Below are 20,210 nucleotides of genomic sequence, written 5' to 3'. Positions count from 1 at the left end.
CCCCTGTCTTTTGCTCCCTCTAGTCCCGTCTCGCTGATTCTGATTACCCCGGCTTTGACCCCCTACGCTCTCGTTGACCACTCTCTCCTGGATTTGCCCCTTTAACCTATCTTGATTCCCCGGCTTCGATTTAACGCTCACCCTGACCATTCTTCACTGGATTTGCCCTGTTTTTGTACTGTTGCCTGCTTTGTTGGAATGAAGTGGTTTTCTCCGACTTTGTGACTGTCTCGTCTTGTGTTTGTGTGTGCGGATTACAAAATAACCAACTGTTACCGAAGACAGTCACAATGCCCTGCACTGAGGATTCGCGCAGCTCACTAGAGCGGAGGTGCATGTCACATTCGGCGCGAGGAGCTACAGTTTGGAGGCAGGACTGAGCGCTCGCGGCCCAGGGGCAGCAGGTATGTTATTTGTCTGATTTATGTCACCCTGTTTCACCTGTGTCTGCCCCTGAGCCCGTTGATGCTTTCCACGCATCCACGAGTGCCGTATGCTCTCCATCCCCGGAGAGCTTTTATGGCTCATCGGACGCGAACCAAGGGTTTTCCGTGCAAGGCAGTGGTTATGTAACTCATAATCCCGTCCTTGACATTATGGAGCCAGCGGCCCGACTCTTGGGTTTGCGCCAGGGGAGCCAACCCTTGGAGGCTTATATTATGGATTTTTGTGCCCTGGCGTACCAGGTGAATTTTGATGAGGTGGCTCTGAAAGACATTTTTCAATTTGGACTGAATGAGCCAGCCTCATCATTCATGCCTGGTGGTCGCTGCTCTCTCAACCTGGCTCAGTTTATTGACCTCGCCCTACTGTACGCTGGTTCCTCGTTTACTGTGGGGGAGGCAGAAACTGAACCAGCGTTCCATACCACGGCCCCCGTCTTGAAGCCTACCACGGCCCCTGTCTTGAAGCCTACCACGGCCCCCGTCTTGAAGCCTACCACAGCCCCCGTCTTGAAGCCTACCATGGCCCCCGTCCCGAAGCCTGTCACGGCCCTAGTCCCGAAGCCTGTCGCGGCCCTAGTCCAGAAGCCTGACACGGCCCTAGCCCCGATGCCTGACACGGCCCTAGCCCCGAAGCCTGACACGGCCCTAGCCCGAAGCCTGACACGGCCCTAGCCCCGAAGCCTTACACGGCCCTAGCCCCGAAGCCTTACACGGCCCTAGTCCCGAAGCCTGTCACGGCCCTAGTCCTGAAGCCTGACATGGCCCCAGTCCCGAAGCCTGGCATGGCCAACGAGCCAGCGCCCATGCCCGCCACGGCCAACGAGCAAGCGCCCATGCCCGCCACGGCCAACGAGCCAGCGCCCATGCCCGCCACGGTCGGCGAGCCAGCGCTTGTAGCCTCGACCGTCCCCATGGCCACGTCCCCTGTTGGCCGAGGACGCAAGAGAAGGAAGAGGGCCCCTTCTCCCCAGTCTCGTCTTGTGCTCAAGACCGCAGAGGTTCCCTCAGAGTCTTCCACAGCTCTACCGACCTCTGCTCCGCCCTCAGAGTCTTCCATGGCTCTGCTGGGTTCTGCTCCGCCCCCAGAGTCTTCCACGGCTCTGCCGGGTTCTGCTCCGCCCCCAGAGTCTTCCACGGCTCTGCCGGGTTCTGCTCCGCCCCCAGAGTCTTCCACGGCTCTGCCGGGTTCTGCTCCACCCCCAGAGTCTTCCACGGCTCTGCCGGGTTCTGCTCGCCCCTCAGAGCCCTCGCGGCCTCCGCCTCTCGAGTCTCCCAAGGCTCCTCCTCCCAAGCCTCCCAGGGCTCTTCTCGAGCCTTCCAAGGCTCCTCCTCCCAAGCCTCCCAGGGCTCCTCCTCTCGAGCCTCTCAGGACTTCTCCTCTCGAGTCTTTTAGGGCTCCCCCTCCCAAGCCTCTCAGGGCTTCTCCTCTCGAGTCTTTTAGGGCTCCCCCTCCCAAGCCTCTCAGGGCTTCTCCTCTCGAGTCTTTTAGGGCTCCCCCTCCCAAGCCTCTCAGGGCTTCTCCTCTCGAGTCTCTCAGGGCTCCTCCCCCCCTCAAGCCGCTTCCACGACCTTTTTCCCCGAGCCTCTCACGGCTCTACTTCCAAAGACTCCAGAGCTTTCTATGGCTCCGCCTCGCGGGCCTCCTACGGCTCTACCCCCCGAGACTACAGAGCCTGCCAGGTCGTCGCCTCGGGGACCTCCCACGGCGCCACCTCCATTGGCTCCACCTCCTGAGCCTTCCAGGCCTTCCCCCCTAAAGCCTCCGTCGGCTCCACCTCCAGAGCCTTTCAGGCCTTCGCCCCTAAAGCCTCCTTCGGCTCCACCTCCAGAGCCTTCCAGAACCCCACCTCCAGAGCCGCCTACAGTGCTGCCTCTGACGGCACCGCCTTTCACGGCTCAGCCCGGACTGCCTGACCCTCTCCCTGTCCTGTGGCCTCTACCCTGGCCTCCGGACCCTATTCCTGTCCGGTGGTCACCTTCCAGACCCCCGGACCCAGTCCCTGTCCTCCAGTCGCCTTCCAGACCCCCTGACCCTGTCTCTGCCCTACGGCTGCCCCCTAGATCTCCCGACCACCCGCCTGTCTGCTATGTTCCCCCAGACCTTGCCTTGATACTGCCCATTGATCCCATGGACTGTCTTATTTCCCTCTGTGCCCCTTGGACTGCCCTCAATTTTGTTTGTGTGTTTTGTGGGTTGTCTGTTCAGGGTTTTTTGTTTGTTGGGTTCGTCCAGCACCACTTCCTCACAACCGGCCGGCTGTCAGGAGCCATCCGTTTTAGAGGGGAGTACTGTCACGAACCCGCTCCTCGCTCCGCCCCTCGAGCTTCCACGCTCGTTCCACCCCCTCGAGCTCCCAGCTCGTTCCGCCTCGAGCTCGCATGCTCTTTTTGCTCGCTCGAGCCCTCACGCCCACTTTGCTCCTACTCGCTCACATGCTCATAGGCAATCTCCCTTCCTCGAGTTTCTCACGCGTTTCCAATCCCCCAGAACATTACGACCACCTGCACTCGGCGTCATCTGCACTCCTGCACATTAGTTTCACCTGCACTCGTCTCATCACCTGTCATGGTTTACACCTGCACTTGCCCCTATATATATCACTACCCTTTAGATCTCCACGGTTGTTGGTTATTGTATTTAGTTTCCGTGTCTTTGCCCCCGCTAGTCTCATCTAGTTTTGACCTCCTCTCGTTCACCTCTTAGCTTGCCAGCTCCCTTGTTCCCCTGTCTTTTGCTCCCACTAGTCTCGTCATTTTCCTCTTGATTCCCCGGCTTTCGAGCTCCCCTTGTTCCCCTGTCTTTTGCTCCCTCTAGTCCCGTCTCGCTGATTCTGATTACCCCGGCTATGACCCCCTACGCTCTCGTTGACCACTCTCTCCTGGATTTGCCCCTTTACCCTATCTTGATTCCCCGGCTTCGATTTAACGCTCACCCTGACCATTCTTCACTGGATTTGCCCTGTTTTTGTACTGTTGCCTGCTTTGTTGGAATAAAGCAGTTTTCTCCGACATTTTGACTGTCTCGTCTTGTGTTTGTGTGTGCAGGTAACAGAAATGTACTCAGATTAGCAAATAAACATGACAAGGTTTTCTACTTTAGGATTATTACATGATGACACATCATTAATATAACAAACAATATTTATATTATAATTTTTGCATGTTTGAATTGAGTACAAATGTAGAAGATACTTAATAATTTCAAGTTCATACTTTAACTTTATCAATGTAGAAAGTACTTAATATTTACTGCTTTATTTACTTCACCACAAAATAATTATTTTAAGTATTTGTACTAAAACCTGAAATCACCTATGTTGTGGAGACCAGCCAAAGGAATAAGTAAAAATAATTTAAGAAAAACAAACACTTTGCATGCCTTTGTGTTTGTGTGTAAGAATATAAAAAAGAGAGGTGGGTTGGAATAAATAGATAACAGACTCCATGCAAAAGTAGAAATCAATGATGTAAATAAACAATGATATGTGAAATTATATATAATGCTGTTTAAATTGTTTTAAGTGAGATTTATTGATCTCTGAGCGCTGCATGAAAACATATTGTTGTGATCAACTGCCACATTCTTTTACAAAGACCCACATCATTAAATCACTATCAGATTGCTTTTCATTGATAATGGATTGTATTGAAGTGCCATACCTAAACCTCATGGCTACTGTATTGCCATGCTGGGCTGCATGTTTTTAAAGGAATAGTTCACCCACAAATGAAAATAATATCATAATTTACCTATGATTCTTTTTTTCTGTGAAATGCTAAATTAGATATTAGGCAGAATGTCTGAGCTTCTGCTATCCATACTAGGAGAAACGTTTTTTTATTTAATGATGACGATTTAAAATGCCAAGATTTAAAAAATGACAAAAACACAATAAAAGTGCTGTAAAAGTAGCCCATACGACTTACATTCCAAGTCTTCTGAAGCCATACGATAGCTTTGTGTGAGGAACAGACCATTAATCATTATTCACGGATAAATCACTGTTTACTTTCCTGGAATGGAAAACAGCAGTGCAGACATTATGAAAAGAATACATTTGTACATACTATACACTTTATAAAGGTTTGGGACATCTTAAGAGTGAGTTAATGATGACAGAAGTTTTATTTTTGAGTGACCTGTTCTGTAAATGGTTTCGGGGACCAGAAGACTCAAATAATGTTTATGAATCTCAGCACAGCACATTTATTCACTGGAGGAAAAAAGAGAAAATCAAAGCAAAACGGTAGCCTGACATTTTCCCCTTGCTGTGTTGAAAGTATTGATATGAGGGCAGAACCTGTCACAGTTTCTGAGATCTAGTTCTCTTTATTGTCCCGTTGCGATGTTATGTGATCTCTGTGTCCAAACATGCTAAAAAGATGCAGCCACACCTCATAATAATAGAGTTTTGAACTAGTTCTGGGAGAGCATTTTAGATTATTCCCCTGCCCTGACAATCAATCAATGCAACTCTATAACACAGCTTTATCTCTCTCTCTCTCTCTCTCTCTCTCTCTCTCTCTCTCTCTCGATGTCTTCGTTCTGCAGCTGCTTGGCTTGCCTCCTTGTTCCAAATAGGCACAAATGCTGTGCTGTTGCTAATCTAAATTGGCCACTGTTGATTTTGATCTGTTGTTTTGATAAGAAAGCATCTGCCGAGAATATAAATGTAATCGAAATTTCTATAAATGTTGAGAAGAACCTGAAATGCTTTTGAAATGAACAGTTCATATAATAAGCTTTTGGAGACTTTCTTGTAAATGTTATTAAAATGTCCAGTTTTAAAGGCAAAATGTAAAATGCAAAAATATGACACAAATGCAAAAATATAGCTTCAATAGGGGTGCACAATATATCGGTCTCTGATAACTGAGAAAATCAAAATTGCACCTATAGTTTGAAGTCAAGAATCCAAGCTTTTAAACAACACAAATTTAGTTTCAAGCAAGTAGCTAACAGTTTCAGTTTAAAGGCTTAAATCCCAAAAAGTAAAATTATTGGTTATTGGTATTGTCCACAATGAGCTGTGAATTAACGGATATCTGTATCAGCCTAGAAATTAGGGATAGGCATTTTCAAATATTTTGTTGTTGAGTACGCTAACCCACAAAAAATTTGTACCCGATTACTCGTAAATTAAAATACACATTAAAAATAACATTAATGTATGTGAATATTATATTTTGTTATATTTACAAACGTTATCATGCACAGTTTCAAAATAAGATACCATCCACAAACTATGCTTTTCTTTTGTGAAAAAAAATTAAATGAACAATATTCATTAATAAAAATGGAAAACAAACAAACAAACAAAAAGGTTTAAAAATAACCGTAAAAAACATTTGCACTCACCTGGAGCTTTCATAGAAACCAATACAGATGGGATTAAGGTAATGCACAGATATAAACTCAAAGTCTACATAAAGGCTATCACATTTTTATAATTTCACACATTAGAATTCAGAAAATCATTTGGGTAAAGTTGGAAGCTTTATTTGGTTGGAAGTTGGAAGCTGGTTTATAATGTTTTTATAAAATGCACTCTGCCGGTGCTTAGAGATTTAACATACATACGGTCTGATACGCTTCTTGTATCGCTATGCCTTTTCTTTTTTTTACACCAATAAAACTGATCCTCATCTGTTGGTTTGCATGACTCCAACAAGAACTGAATACAAATAGTAGAATTCAATAAGAATCACAATATTACAAGTATTGCCACACTTTGTTCCCCTTCTGTCACTCACTCGATATTGTATCAATGTAGTGACACTAGGGGTCGTCCTTTGGAGCCCCATACACCTCTGATTTTTGAAAAAAGTCCAATGGGAATTGGTGAGTGGAATTTGCATGCCTCTCCCATATGGGTATAAAAAGAGCTGGAATCAACCCCTCATTCAGATTGTTTCTTCAGAGCCGAGTGGTTGTGTTCAACGAGCTGAATTACTCTGCCGATCCATTCACCTATAAACTTTAGTGAAGCTGTTGGATTTTACAGCGCATTACAGCGGTTCTCCCCCTCTTGCACCGGCGTTGTGCAGAGAAGGCTCCTGGGCTCTTCAGCAGCAAACAAAGAGTATATATTCTTCCTCTTGAAGAATATATCTCCTTCTAAATGAGTGGCACCTACGAAAGTCTTTTTCAAGATGCCTTTTGGTTGATGTCCTCATTGCGAGAACACTTCCGCCCCCGCACGGCCAGCTGAGGCACAATCCCGTCCCCGATGTGACGGTCTTGACAGGTTGCGAGGATGATTTTCCTCCTCTCCCATCCCAGACCGCTCCAGGCGTGGGCACAAGGAGAAAGGTATATGCTTTGATATCCCAGGACTCAGCATGGCCACAAGTGGCACCTTGTTTGAGTGCGACTCAAATCGTTGCGATCCACTCACATCCCGGGCAACCTCAACAGTACAGCGGATGTGCTGTTGTGGCAGGTCATGCTCAGGGGAGAGTGGAGACTTCACCCCCAGGTGGTCCAGCTGATTTGGAGTCGATTCGGTCAAGCGCAGGTAGACCTGTTCGCTTCCCGGGAATCCTCCCAATGCCTGCTCTGGCCGTGGCTCCCCTCAGCACAGATGCGCCGACACACAGCTTGCCCCTGGTGTAATGCAAGTATGCGTTCCCCCAGTGAGCCTAATTGCATGGACGTTGTGCAAGGTCAGGGAGGACTAGGAGCAGGTCGTCCTTGTAGCACCTTACTGGCCCACCCAGACTTGGTTCTCGGCCTCATGGCCCTCGCGAAATCCCCCCCCGGACAAATTCCCCTAAGGAAAGACCTTATTTTTTAGGGAGGGGGAACCATCTGGCACCTGCGACCAGACCTCTGGACCCTCCACATCTGGCCCTTGGACGGTACGCAGAACACCTGCAGTGGTAGACACAATCGCTCAGGACAGGGCTCCCTCAATGAGGCGCCTGTATTTCTTGAAGTGGCATCTGTTCGCTAAGTGGTGTTCTTCCCAACGCGAAGACCCCAGAGATTTGCAGTCGGATCAGTGCTTTCTTTCCTGCAGAAGAGCCTGGAGGAGCGGCTGTTCCCCTCCACCTTGAAGGTGTATTTGCCGCTATATCGGCACATTGCGATGCAGTGGACGTTAAGTATTTATGGAAGCATGACTTGATCATCAGGCGCAATGACATCTGTAGAGCAGTGGGCCGGGCGACACCCAACACCTTTGCGAGATTCTATAATCTTTGGGTTGAGCAGGTCTCGTCCGGTGTGTTGTCAGGTACGAGCAGGTAAGTTCCGGGACAGCTGGCCGGGTGTACTGCTTGCAAATAGCGCCTTTCCCCTCCGCTGAGGTGAAGATGTGCGCTTTTACTCCCAGTCATGTTCACAAAGTTGTGGACCCTGGATGTCCATCCACCAGCCCAGTATGTCTGCTTACTAGGCCCTGTGCTGGGGTAGGTGCTCCACATGTGCTGGTTACTCGTAGGTAACCCTGTGTGATGTATTTCCCACAAAATGATTTTCCCATTGGTAAAATGCATCTTTCTTGGGCAGAGGTCCATCTGCCCCGGGTCACCGTGTTTGTAGAACTCCTCCCCACCCGGGTAGGACCTACCACGGGACTTCTCCACATGAGATGCTTGTGACAAGGTTCGGTAAGGCCATGTGACATATTTCCATTCAAATACTCCCCCATTCCCCCTCCGGGTGGGGTGTGGTCTCTGCAGTGTCCTCCCCTTCAGAGGGACACCCCCCCGACGCAGACCATATATGGCCCCCAGCTGAACGATTTAATTCCTTTTGGGGAGAAAAAAGAGAAGAGGCCACGGCTGGGTCAGCCGGTCCTTATTTGTTGGGCAGTCGACTCGTCCCTGAGGTGAAGGGGACCGTTTTGACACCTATAAGAGTGTTGGGTGCGCTGGCTACGAGGGCCGTCTCGCACCGCCTAAGTGGTCTACCACCTGCAGTGGTAGACACAATCGCTGAGGCCAGGGCTCCCTCAACTTGGCGCCTGTATGCCTTGAAGTGGCATCTGTTGGCTAAGTGGTGTTCTTCCCAACGTGAAGACCCCAGAGATGCGCAGTCGGATCAGTGCTTTCTATCCTGCAGAAGAGGCTGGAGGGGCGGCTGTCGCCCTCCAACTTGCAAATGCGTAAAGGAAAATTAATTTGTGATTTTCGAGTTGCAATTTTAGTACTTGAGTAGCTGGTGCAGAATGAGTACTTGATTATTCGTGCACATCCCTACTAGAAATTCCATATCAGTGCATCTCTTCAAAAAACACTCCTTCCCTGAAAAAACAGATTGTCCTGCCCCAAAATCTAGCCATTTGTTGAGCCAATGTTGCTATGTCAAGATGTTCAAACAAACCGCAATGTTTTAATAGCGCCAGTGTTTACTTTGTTCAGAGAAATTAAACTATGAATGGCTAACTTATTGTCTCTGCATATTAAGCTGGTATAAGAGGAAATATTTTAATATAGAAAAAAACTCTTAATCTTTAACTTGGTATTAGGAGAAATAGCTTTATTTCAAAAAGATACACAGTTTTTTCTTTGTTTAAAGAGGAAGTAACAGGTCTCTGAGATACTCAAATCTACTACACTGAAACATTTATATATTTTATAAAATATTATATTTTAGTGAAGAGGTTTGCACTTTATTTGGCTAGAAGTCTTCCATCATAAGTACACCCTCATAGCGGGTCAACATTTTATGTACAAAAGGCCATAGACATCAAGAGCAGGGCTTACACAGGCCAGCAGATCTCTTAGTCACTTATGTTTTGCACTCTCATCTCATGTTTTCACTTTTTTATGTAATTTCCCCCTGTTAGCGTGTTTGTTGTCTGTTATCATCCCATTGTTTTTTTATGCTCCGTCTAATTCCGTACATGTGCATGAATGAGGAAAATGCGTGCTTTTGTATACTATACTGAGTTTGGCTCTCTTCGTCATTATTCATTACTGCAAATAGCGCATTTCTACAATGCCATTGGAAACTTTTGCTCTTGCGTGATGCATCTTGGCCGTTAGCGCAACACAAAAAATACTAACTGGACTTGTAGTATTGGACTCGTCCACACATGCAAAATAAATCAGTTGTTGTTCTTTTCTTTCTCAATCACAATATATGCATATTATGGAATATTTGGAGAATACACTAACTGTAACGCTCCTGTATGCAAATATTTTGAATATTATATGACAATGCTTGATTTAATGATGAGCCATTATCAGCCTATTTAGGTGACAGATTTAATTTATAGTTAATTTAATGGTTAAGTAGGCTAAATTATTCAATTTATAATTTAGAGCTAAAAAGACATAAATGCTGTAGTTGTTAATGGTACAGTACATGTCACTTAATTGTGCTTCAGATTTGCACACCCTGTTATCCCATAGCACACCCAGAGCCTTGTTTCTGGCTAATCCACTGGTCCCTCTCTCAGGATGTGCTGTTAATTACATTGAGAAATTGACATCCCAGAGCAGAGAGTGTTTTAATCAGCACATAGAGATAGTCTTGGAAACCTATGCTGTGACAAGCATATCACCTGAGACCCATGGTGAGGTCCTTTGTGTGGACTCTCAGTCTTTATTAAGGCTGACTCACATTATCAAGAAACAGGGAATTGAAAATGGGTCTCATGTATCAGAGCCACTATCAGTGCTTGACATTATTTGAATGGACTTTGAAGGGACTGATACTATTTACAGAGATATATCTTGGTGACAGAGCTAGTAGTGACTTCACATTGATGAAAAACACTTTTTGCATTCAGGATCTAGATAACAGCTAAAAGGATAAAAAAAAAAAAAACAAGTTGACAGCCACAGATCTTGCATGATGTAACTTGAGGCAGCCGACAGCCACTACTTGGCATTTTACCTGTCTGTTTCATAGAGATATGATAATTGGAATTCTTGGATGTCACAGAAACTGGAATTTTTTTATACAGGAACAGGGATTATTTTCATATCCTAAAATGTTTTTATAATATTAAAGCTGAAGTTTGTTATTTTCTGCACCAGCATCACCAAGCGTAAATGCAAAATAAAAACTGTTTTCAAACAGGTTTCCCATAAAATGTTTTTATAGCACCATAAAGTCACAGTATCTATACCTTTCTTTATAATTGACAAATAAATGGTATAGTTATCCATGTCTCTGCATATTAACCTTATGTGATCCTGCGTACACATGCGTGTACATTGTACTTTGGCTTTGCTATACACTGCACATAATCTTAATTAATTTAAACCCACTGAATACTGTTCACAACACTTCAGACTGTCATTTAAGGGTTAAACTTATGACGCACCAAGTGACAAAACAACATGGCATTGATTTCTGTGAAGTGCTTCTACGGGCACAGAGCCAACAAAAATGCTACTGGTAAGAAGCCCCTTAATGTTTTTTTTTTTTCTTTTTTCATTTAAACCTATTTGGGTGTAAAGATTAGTGTCTATAGTTTCATTTGATATGCCACTTAAAAAAATGCATACGTTTTTCGCGTGAGCACGCTGATAAACATGATATACACATACGTGTATTGTGGGGCATTATTCACACAAAAGTTGACATTTTTTGTTGTTGTTTTGAATAACTTTCCACATGAACAAATCTGTGGGTTATTTAACCTCATTATAATTTAAATTCTGTTATATTTTATTTTGTTATCACTGTATAATACGGTTCTATTCATTAACATTAGTAAATACATTCCGATATTGAATGTGCATTTTCATGAGAATCAAAGCTGAAAAATTTTGCTTCCAGAGGCTTTATATGGAGTTAGGATGAAAATAAGGTTAATTTCAAACTGTTCTGAAACCAGTGCAGACAGACACACTGGAGGTTAAGTCATTCACTAAATAGGGAGCAAGGGAAGTGCATTCACTCCTAAAATACGGTCAAAAGTTCAGTTTCAGGCTGCAGATGATGTTTGGCAGACATGGGACAATAAGGAATCAGTACATAGATTCAGAATGTGATTGGATGATGCTGGACATTACTTTGAATCAGAATTAATTATTCAGCTTTGCAGAAAATCAGCTGTAATGTCTGTATAGTCTCAAAAACATGAATAACCAACACTCCTGGAAACACAAACAACATTAACATTAATTTATTAACATTAAGTTTTAGGAAAACTGTATTTGCTTTAGAATTTTGTTTTTTTTGGCATGTTTAATAGGTGCTACTAGTTACTAAACAAAAAGGGAAATGGAAAATGCACACAGCAGTCACATTTAGGTCTCAGAAACAGGGATAGAAGTATTTAACATAAAAAATGCACACTTCCGCATGAAATTAGAGTGAATGTGTAATCAGTACTTAAAGCTCTGTCACTAATATTTTTGTGTAATGTCATTTTTTTCTTTTGTGTGTGTTTAAGCATTAGCAAACTAATGCTTAAACTAATCTAAAATGATATTCATTAGAGTGATGACACATTGAGAATAAAAATGATCATTATAAGAGCCAAGGATCATTAGATACAACACACATACACACACATAAATATCCAGCTTTCTCATCCTTTAAGAAGCATGTGTGCGTGCGTGTGTGTGTGTGTGTGTGTATGTGTGTGCATGCATGTGTGTGCGTGCGTGTGTGTGTGTGTGTGTGTGTGTGTGTGTGTGTGTTTTTGTGTGTGCGTGCACAAATGTGTCTCTACATCTTGTTATGCCCTTTTTTCATATTCTTCTCACTCGCTGTCTGGACCTCATATAACACTTCTGACATTTCCATTTCATGCAAAAAGTTTAACCCTGTAGACACCAGACTTTATGCATTTTTGCAGACAACATGGCCAATTAGCTTCACCAGATGATCAGTTAAGGTTTGGGAAATGTTGTGAAACAATCTTTCCTTATTACTTTTGGATACACAGAAATTTTGATCTCAAAGTCTGCACACATTTTCCACACATATTTTCTGTGTTGTCTGTGCAACCATTCTCAAAGACTGCGATGCTGTTATTTGGATTTTTTTATTCCAAGCCGATCTGTTAATGGGGTTAAAGCTATTTCAGATAAACCTGCTTCTAAATAGCACATAAAAAATCTGCTGGTTTACATGTCAGTCAGGTGGTCACTTGCAATTAAATTTGGCATCTTATTTAATAATATCAAGCTTGTACACGCTGGATTATGTTGGTTAGTGCAAATTTGATACAGCACATGATAAAGGGTAGAAAAGAGAAAATGTTCTGTGTTGGATGGATGGACAGATGGATTGAGTGTGAGGGAGTCAGGGACAGAAAGGTGGGTATTGTGGGCGTCTCCATCCCTGCTGCTAAACACATTTAAGCAATGCACACTGAGTGCAAAAACCTGTTCTGATCAGAATATGCAAGTCACCATAGATAAAAGCATCTGGTCTCTGAATATTAATATCCCAATGGAGGCAGTTTCATAATCCACTCTCCACTACTGAAAGTCTCACTGAAACACCTCAATCTTGTCTTTCTAGAGTTATTCTTATCTAAATCAGGGTTGTATAATACATACAGAGTAATGCTGTCTTTTAGATTATCCACTTAAGGTACCAAATTAAAAAGTATTCAACGGGTTCTTGTAGCTCAACTGTTAGAGCATGGCATTAAAGCGAAGGTCATAGATTAAATTCCCAGGGAACAACAAGGAAAAAAAAAATACTGGCAAAAAACTACGAAAAGAAAAACAAATGTATACTTAAATTTACTTTGGATAAAAGCGTCTTCTATATGTGTAAATGTAACAAAGGGAAAATAAGAGTCTTATGTAATACAGAGGCATACATGGTGAGATTGCCAGAAAACACAGTATAAGTAAGACCTAAATGACATTGTACTGATAAATATGTGCTCCCCTTGTCTGTTTGTGTTTTCAGGACTTGGGATTAGAGGGTACGTCACTCAACGACATCCTCTACAAGAACGCATCCTTTTTAAACCTGGTGGACCCAATATCTCATGAGCTCCTGCTGAGCCTGGCTAAAGATATGCAGTGCCCAAAGAAGGTGAGTCACCCAATTTCACTCGACTATATAACTTCTTCGCTTTGTTGATTGCTACTTAAAATTCAATGAAAAAATATGTCTTTGTACGGTGTACTGATGTATTGCAGCAATCAAATGGAGCTCACAAACCATTTAGTATTCTGCACATGGCTCACTGTCTTTGTGATGTGACACAAGACAAGACAGTGGACAATAACCATGACGCCTAATTTGTATTGCTTCGTTTCAAACACAAACCAATGTTCATTGCTAAGGGTAAATTTTGTCTGCTCAATCAAGTCATAAAGACTTCATCTTCATAAGGAGTTTAACTTTCATTCTCAATGCCTAAACTCAAAACAGAGAAAATAACAACCTACTGCAGCCTAATAAAAATGTTGTTTATACAGTATATATTACTTGACAATCAATGATCTTTCAGCAGTCATGCAGTCTATCTTGAGTTTTCTGTTGACTGAATCAGAACTAGAGATGTCTGATTCATGAATGAATCACTCTTTTGAGTCTGTTCTTTTGGCTGATACACAACTTCCAGAAGTTGGGTGTACAGCCTTTTACCAGTCTGCCTGAAAACACAGAAGGTACTGGGCTTCCTCAATAGCCCCTTTCTCATCTAAAGTCTTGGTACTTTTCCCTTAGTAACTTTCTTGATGAGAACTCTTAAGAGGAACACAAACCCAAGTAGACCTTTCTCCTGTTGCATTCACAATCACTGAAGTAACCACCGTAGTGACGTCATCTAGTATCAACAATTTTTCGGCTGATGTAATCATTAGATGCACCTGCGGCCAGGCTATAAATGGATACGTCACCAGGTGTCGTCAGATACTTCTTTTTGAAAAGCAGTCCTGGGACGTCCCAGTGTGGCAAAGCAGCGCAGCATCTCGTTCCGCTTTTTTCAGGGAACAAGGCTTACACATGTAACCCGAGATGTTCCCTTTACAAAAAGCTTCACTATGATGCTGCGCTGCTAAGCGCTACGTGGAACGCAATACCCACGCCACCGCACTTGGGGCTGTCCGGACCCCTACGGTTATGCAGTGTACTCACAAAAACGCGAGAGGTCTCAGACATGAGCTTGAGATGTCGACTCAAGGGCATAAGAGCCCGGAGTAGCATAAACATCTAAACCATTCAATTTTGATGAATGTGTGCGGAGAGGACCAGCCTGCCGCATCACAAACTTGTTTAGGCATGGGCTGAGATGTCGAATCAAGGACATAAGAGTCCGGAGTAGCAAAGCATCTAACCCATAAAGTTCGATGAATGTGTGCGAAGAGAACCTTATCGCAACACAAACTTGTCATAAAAACTGATGAATGTGAGCGGAGAGGACCAGCCTGCCGCATCACAAACTTGTTTAGGCATGGGCTGAGATGTCGACTCAAGGACATAAGAGTCCGGAATAGCAAAGCATCTAATCCATAAAGTTCGATGAATGTGTGCGAAGAGAACCCTATCGCAACACAAACTTGTCATAAAAACTGATGAATGTGAGTGGAGAGGACCAGCCTGCCGCATCACAAACTTGTTCAGGTATGAGCTGCGATGTCGACTCAAGGGCATAAGAGCCTGGAGTGCAGAACATCCAAACTAAAAAAGTCCAATGAATGTGTGCGGAGAGGACAACCTACCGCATTACAAACTTGTTTAGGCATGGGCTGAGATGTCGACTCAAGGACATAAGAGATACTTACCTCGTAGGCCCGGGCAATAATGAGGATGCCTCTTTGAGGGCACCCCGCCCACCAAGCCGTGGCAAACCGCAGTGGCCACATAGAACCTGGCAGTGGCGAGGCAAGTGCCCACTGACAGTTCTTTACAGAACTTTACAGAAAATCCAGAACTGAAGCAAACTGGCAGTAAGCTGGTTCTGTAATAAGAACTTTAGTAGAAGGAAACGCATGCAGGCGCATTTGTGCTATGTATGCGTTACTACGATCAGCCCCTCCCGAGGGGGGGGGGGGCTGGGCAACTTGGGGAGAAGTAGAGGAGACATTGCGCTATCAACAGAGGCGAAGAGGTCCTCTTCTGCCCTGTAAAATCTACCCAGATCAGTTCCAAGTGGAGGGAGCCGTAGCACTTGAAATGGTCTCGATAATCTCAAGAGAAAACCCTGTGAACCTCATTTGGTACCCTTAGGGGCCAGACATGAAAGGTTTCACAATTCGGGCCAAGGATGAGAAGGTCCTCCCTGTTCGGAATCGCCCAAGGCGAGCCGTCGAGGAGAGGAATTAGCTCCGAGAAACATATCCTGTTCGGCCAGCGCAGCGCCATTAATAGGAGGCAAGACCCTTGCTGGTGAACATCGGCAAGACTCCCGGGAGCAGAGAAACCGGGGAAAGAAATGCATACAGACGCATTCTGGGTCATGTATGTGTCTTAATGTCCAGACCCAAGGGGGCTGGGTGATTTCAGAGAGAAGTAGAGGAGACATTGCGCTATTCATAGAGGCGAAGAGGTCCTCTTCTGCCCTAAGATCTCACCCAAACTTGTTCCAAGTGGAAAAAGCCCGGCAATTAAAAAGGTCTCGATAACCTCAGGAGAAAGCCCTGTGTCCCTCAGTTGGTACCCTTAGGGGCCAAACATGAAAGATTCCACAATTCGGGGCAGGGATGAAATATTGCCCTGTGCCTGAGATAGAAGATCCTTCCTGTTTGGAATCGCCCAAGGCGAGCCGTCAAGGGAAGAGATTAGCTCCGAGAACCAAGCCCTGTTCGGCCAGCGCGGTGCTATCAGTAAGAGACAAAAACCCTTGCTGGCGAACTCTGGGCAACTACTACCTTAGGGTGGAGTTCTTAACTGCCCCATTGGTATTTTCTGTCTGGACCGTAAATCTGCTCCCGTATACAGGCATCCAGGGATATAACTGACCTGAGTGACAGGAGCTTACCCTGGGCCCTAAGGAGAATCCGACGTGTCAGAAATACAGCTGACAAGAACGTGGGTCTCCTTGATGATTTATGTAAGAGGCTACCGCTGTATTGTCCACCCGCACCAAGACATGGCAGCCTCAGGAGGAGGTATTTCAGGGCCAGAAATACAGCCATCAACCCGAGACAGTGACTGTGACAACCGAGCTGACGACCCTCCTATCCCCTTAAGCTGGACGACCACTTAAGACCGCTACCCCGCCTGTCAGGGAGGCGTCTGTTGTTAGCAGTCTGTGACAACAAGACGCACTTAGAGTGGGACCCAAGGCAGAAAACCGGGGTCTGAACCACATAGAAAGGGAACGAAGCCTGAGGCGTGTAACCCTTTTTAGCCTAGGGGTTTTGGCCCTTGGAAGAAATCCCCTGGCTTTTGGCCACAACAAAAACGGTCTCATGAGCAGAAGGTCCAGAGGGATCACCAAGGACGCGGTCGCCCTGAGACCTGGAAATCGTTGATACTGATAACAGTGCAACCTTGACCTAGCCTGACTTTACTCAGGGTGATCTGAATGGACTCAATCCTAGCGGGAGACAGTTGTGCCCGCATTGTGATTGAACTCCATAGGATGCCCCGATAGACAGTGTTCTGAGTGGGAGAGAGGACACTTTTCTTGGCATTGAGCCTCAACCTCAGAGAAACAGATGAGCTAAGACGATGTCCCTGTGCTGAACTGCCAGTTCCTGGAACTGCGCTAGGATCAGCCAGTCGTCTATATAATTCAGAATGCAGATGCCCCGGAGTCGCAAGGAGCCAGCGCTACATCATGCATTGTGAATGTGCGGGTAAAAAGGGCTAGGCTGAGTGAAAGAACCTGACCCTGGAAGACTTCGCCCCCAGAAGTGAACCTCAGGAACTTTCCATGTTGTGGCAGAACTTCTAAATGAAGTATAGAAGTGCATCATAAGATTGATGGTGACCAGCCAAACGAGTTGTAGGGCTTGAGACACGACCGTATTGACAGGCATCATCTTGGACTTGAACACCCACGGGTAGTTCAAGCTTTAAGATCTAAGCCAGACACCACCCCTCACCCTCCATGGGAAACGGGAAGTATTTAGTGTAATAACCTAACTCTCTCTCTGGAAGGGGAACACATACCATGGCCCCTTTAACCAGGAGATTGAGTTTTTTTTGTTTTTACATAAAAAGAAATCCGGTTCACGGTAGTGAGAACACGCTGTTGAAACACGGAAAAGCGGCGAGTGAATTAAATCCTGACGCCCTTATAAGACCCACAGAAAAGAATATATCCGGCAGAAGTTTCCACGCTGCCAGGATCTCTGAGATGGGTATTATATTTTAACACTTCCTGTTGAGGGTTTGTTGAGTGTTTCGCGTCCTGAATAAAATGCAGGAACAGCGAAAACACCCAATTTTGACGGAAGCCTCTGCAACCCGAAACACCAAGAGGTGGCGGGAATGGAGGGGCTTCGAGGGGTACCGGGAGGGGTGAAGTGAAACACGCGCCCCGTCCCGAGGGGAGCTACCCCCTAATCTAGGCGCAAGACCGTCAGGGTTTTCTCTTACTAGAATTTATAGTCCTGAGGTCTTGCTTCGGGGGCTGGCGAGGGCGGCGAGACTGTCCCCAATCCCTGGGAGGAGGAGCATGACTCGCCACGCTTTGCTTTTGAGCCTCCCTTCAGTCAGGACCAAGGCGGGTCTGAAGCTTGCTCGTCAAGCGCAGAACCTACACTCAGGTCGTCCAGGAGGTCAGCCTGGTACGCCTGTAAAACAGCATAGTGTGCAGAGCAGCACCAGAATGACCTGCTGCTTGATAAGCCCTTCCCACTAAAGTGGAGGTTGTCCTACAAGGCTTTGAGGGGAGAGAGGGCTTCTTAAGTGACGATGCCGAGCCCGGCGAGAGATAGCCCGCAAGCATCTCTACGACCGGCGGCATCACTGAATACCCCCGTGCCTCAGCACCCACGATAGTCGAATATAATGACGGTATCGGGTATGTGAACACGGGAAGAAAATATATATATATATTTATTTTTATTTATTTTATTTTTTTTTTTTAGGGGTTCTCCATGAGCGAAAAAGCTCTTCATGGAGGTTATCAAGGAAGGGAAGGGACCCATGAGGCGTTCCCTTTCTTAGACTGGAAGATAAAATGTATCCCCTAATTTGGAGCGTTTGGGGGTCTCTTTTTCACGTGGCCAGTCCAATCTGTCAACCGCACGAGTAACAACATCGAGCAATACCTCCGTAGATTTTTTATCGCGGACGGAAAGCTCGGAGGCAGGAAGAGAATCGCGATCCACCTCATGATCTGAAGAAGCGTCGGAACGCGCTTCGAGATCATGTGAAGGACCAGCTGGGTTTGGGGAGAGAGTGAGAGAAAGGGATCAACCCGTCTCTTGCTCCTCAGCCAAATCCATGCAAGAGCCCCACGAACGATCTTTTTTTTTGTTTTTGTTTTTTTCGTGAGTGCTGACTCCCGGAAGCAAGCGAGGCGAGCACGACGCACTCTGCCTGTTAAAGCAAATCGCAGTGCTCGCACCCACCCTGCTGCAACGCGAGAGCAGCGTGCTCTTACCCCCAAACAATCAGAGCAAAAACTGATGTGTATCGTCTTCAGCTATAGAGCGAGAAGAGGGGAACACGCACCGTTTGCGGCTTTCAGTCATTCTCTCTTTTTTTTTTCTTTCTTTTTTTGAAATATATATATATATATATAATATTTTCTAAACAGAAGAGAAAAGAGAACAACGTTCACTGCACACTGCCTAAATGATTCTAACTCCTAACAGAGGAAAGAAAGTTTTGACAGGGTTTGTGAAACACACAGAAACAGAATCGCTCTGAAAAAAGAGTTTCTGACGACACCTGGTGACGTATCCATTTATAGCCTGGCCGCAGGTGCATCTAATGATTACATCAGCCGAGGCTATAAATTCCGGTCAATGTTCATTGACGTGTTACACACACTATTCAGCTCGGTTCACAACTAGAGTTGTTCCCCGTAGCGCTTAGCAGCGCAGCATCGTAGTGAAGCTTTTTGTAAAGGGAACATAAGCAGATGGTTTAATGTATGATAGAGTTCAATTACCCACTCTAGATAAACATCTCATAATTTATATCTTTCATCCCAGGAAAAAAAATAGATGTAGTAATCCAGAAATCACTTTACATACTCTGTATTCACACAGTACAAACAGTACAGATGCAATGAAAAATCAAAGTGTGTTTCTTGGCTGACCCCTCACACACACAAATATGTGAAATGGTTGGTTCTCTTTGGATACTTTAGTTGTTTTTATGCTAGTCCTGTTAATTTAATTGAAAAATTAAATCCTGAAAAATCCTCCCCAAAGTACCTATCCCTGAGTAGCAGCTAAAATTTTCCCTTAAAACGGCTCAGAGCAACTATAGTTCCTCAGGTGCGAAAATGACGAAAAGTACTAGTCCTTGGGAAAAGTACCTAAAATGAGCTTTAGTCCTTGCAGAGCAAAAAAAGCTAATGCATGCTTTTAAGGAAAAACAAATAGCTGGATTTGCCAAAGTTTGTGAGGTTCTTGGCATAAACTCTTTGATTAACATTCAAAGTTTAGTTTGAAACACCATGCCTGAATTTGTTATCATCTAGTGATCATCTTAAGGTATGATATGATTTAAGATCAGCAAAACCAAATGCACCTTAAATGAATATTTTAATGGAATATTTAAATTCTGGCATTATTAATTCAGCCTTATGTCTTTCGTAGGGATAGTGCAATAAAATTAAAATTGTCTCATCATTTTCTCACACTCATGCCAAACCAGATCACCTGCAGAAAACACAAATGAAGTATTTTAGAAAAACATCTCAGCTCTTTTGGTTCTTACAATGCAAGTGAATGGTGGCCAGAACTTTGAAGCTC

At 44.8% G+C, this 20,210-nt stretch overlaps 1 protein-coding gene across 1 annotated transcript in view; it reads left to right on the top strand.

Moving 5' to 3' along the window:
• The window catches only part of lrrc75ba (leucine rich repeat containing 75Ba), a 51,765-nt gene that overhangs the window by 3,330 nt on the left and 28,225 nt on the right, over nucleotides 1-20,210 (top strand). The window contains exon 2 of the mRNA XM_052093686.1: nucleotides 13,285-13,413. Coding sequence (XP_051949646.1) covers nucleotides 13,285-13,413 — 129 coding nt within the window. The remainder of the gene's footprint in view (nucleotides 1-13,284; nucleotides 13,414-20,210) is intronic.

Source organism: Xyrauchen texanus, chromosome 27, assembly GCF_025860055.1.
Source record: "Xyrauchen texanus isolate HMW12.3.18 chromosome 27, RBS_HiC_50CHRs, whole genome shotgun sequence".
Lineage (NCBI taxonomy): Eukaryota > Metazoa > Chordata > Actinopteri > Cypriniformes > Catostomidae > Xyrauchen > Xyrauchen texanus.
Note: the sequence above shows the minus strand (reverse complement) of the source record. Positions and strands in the feature narration are given on the sequence as shown.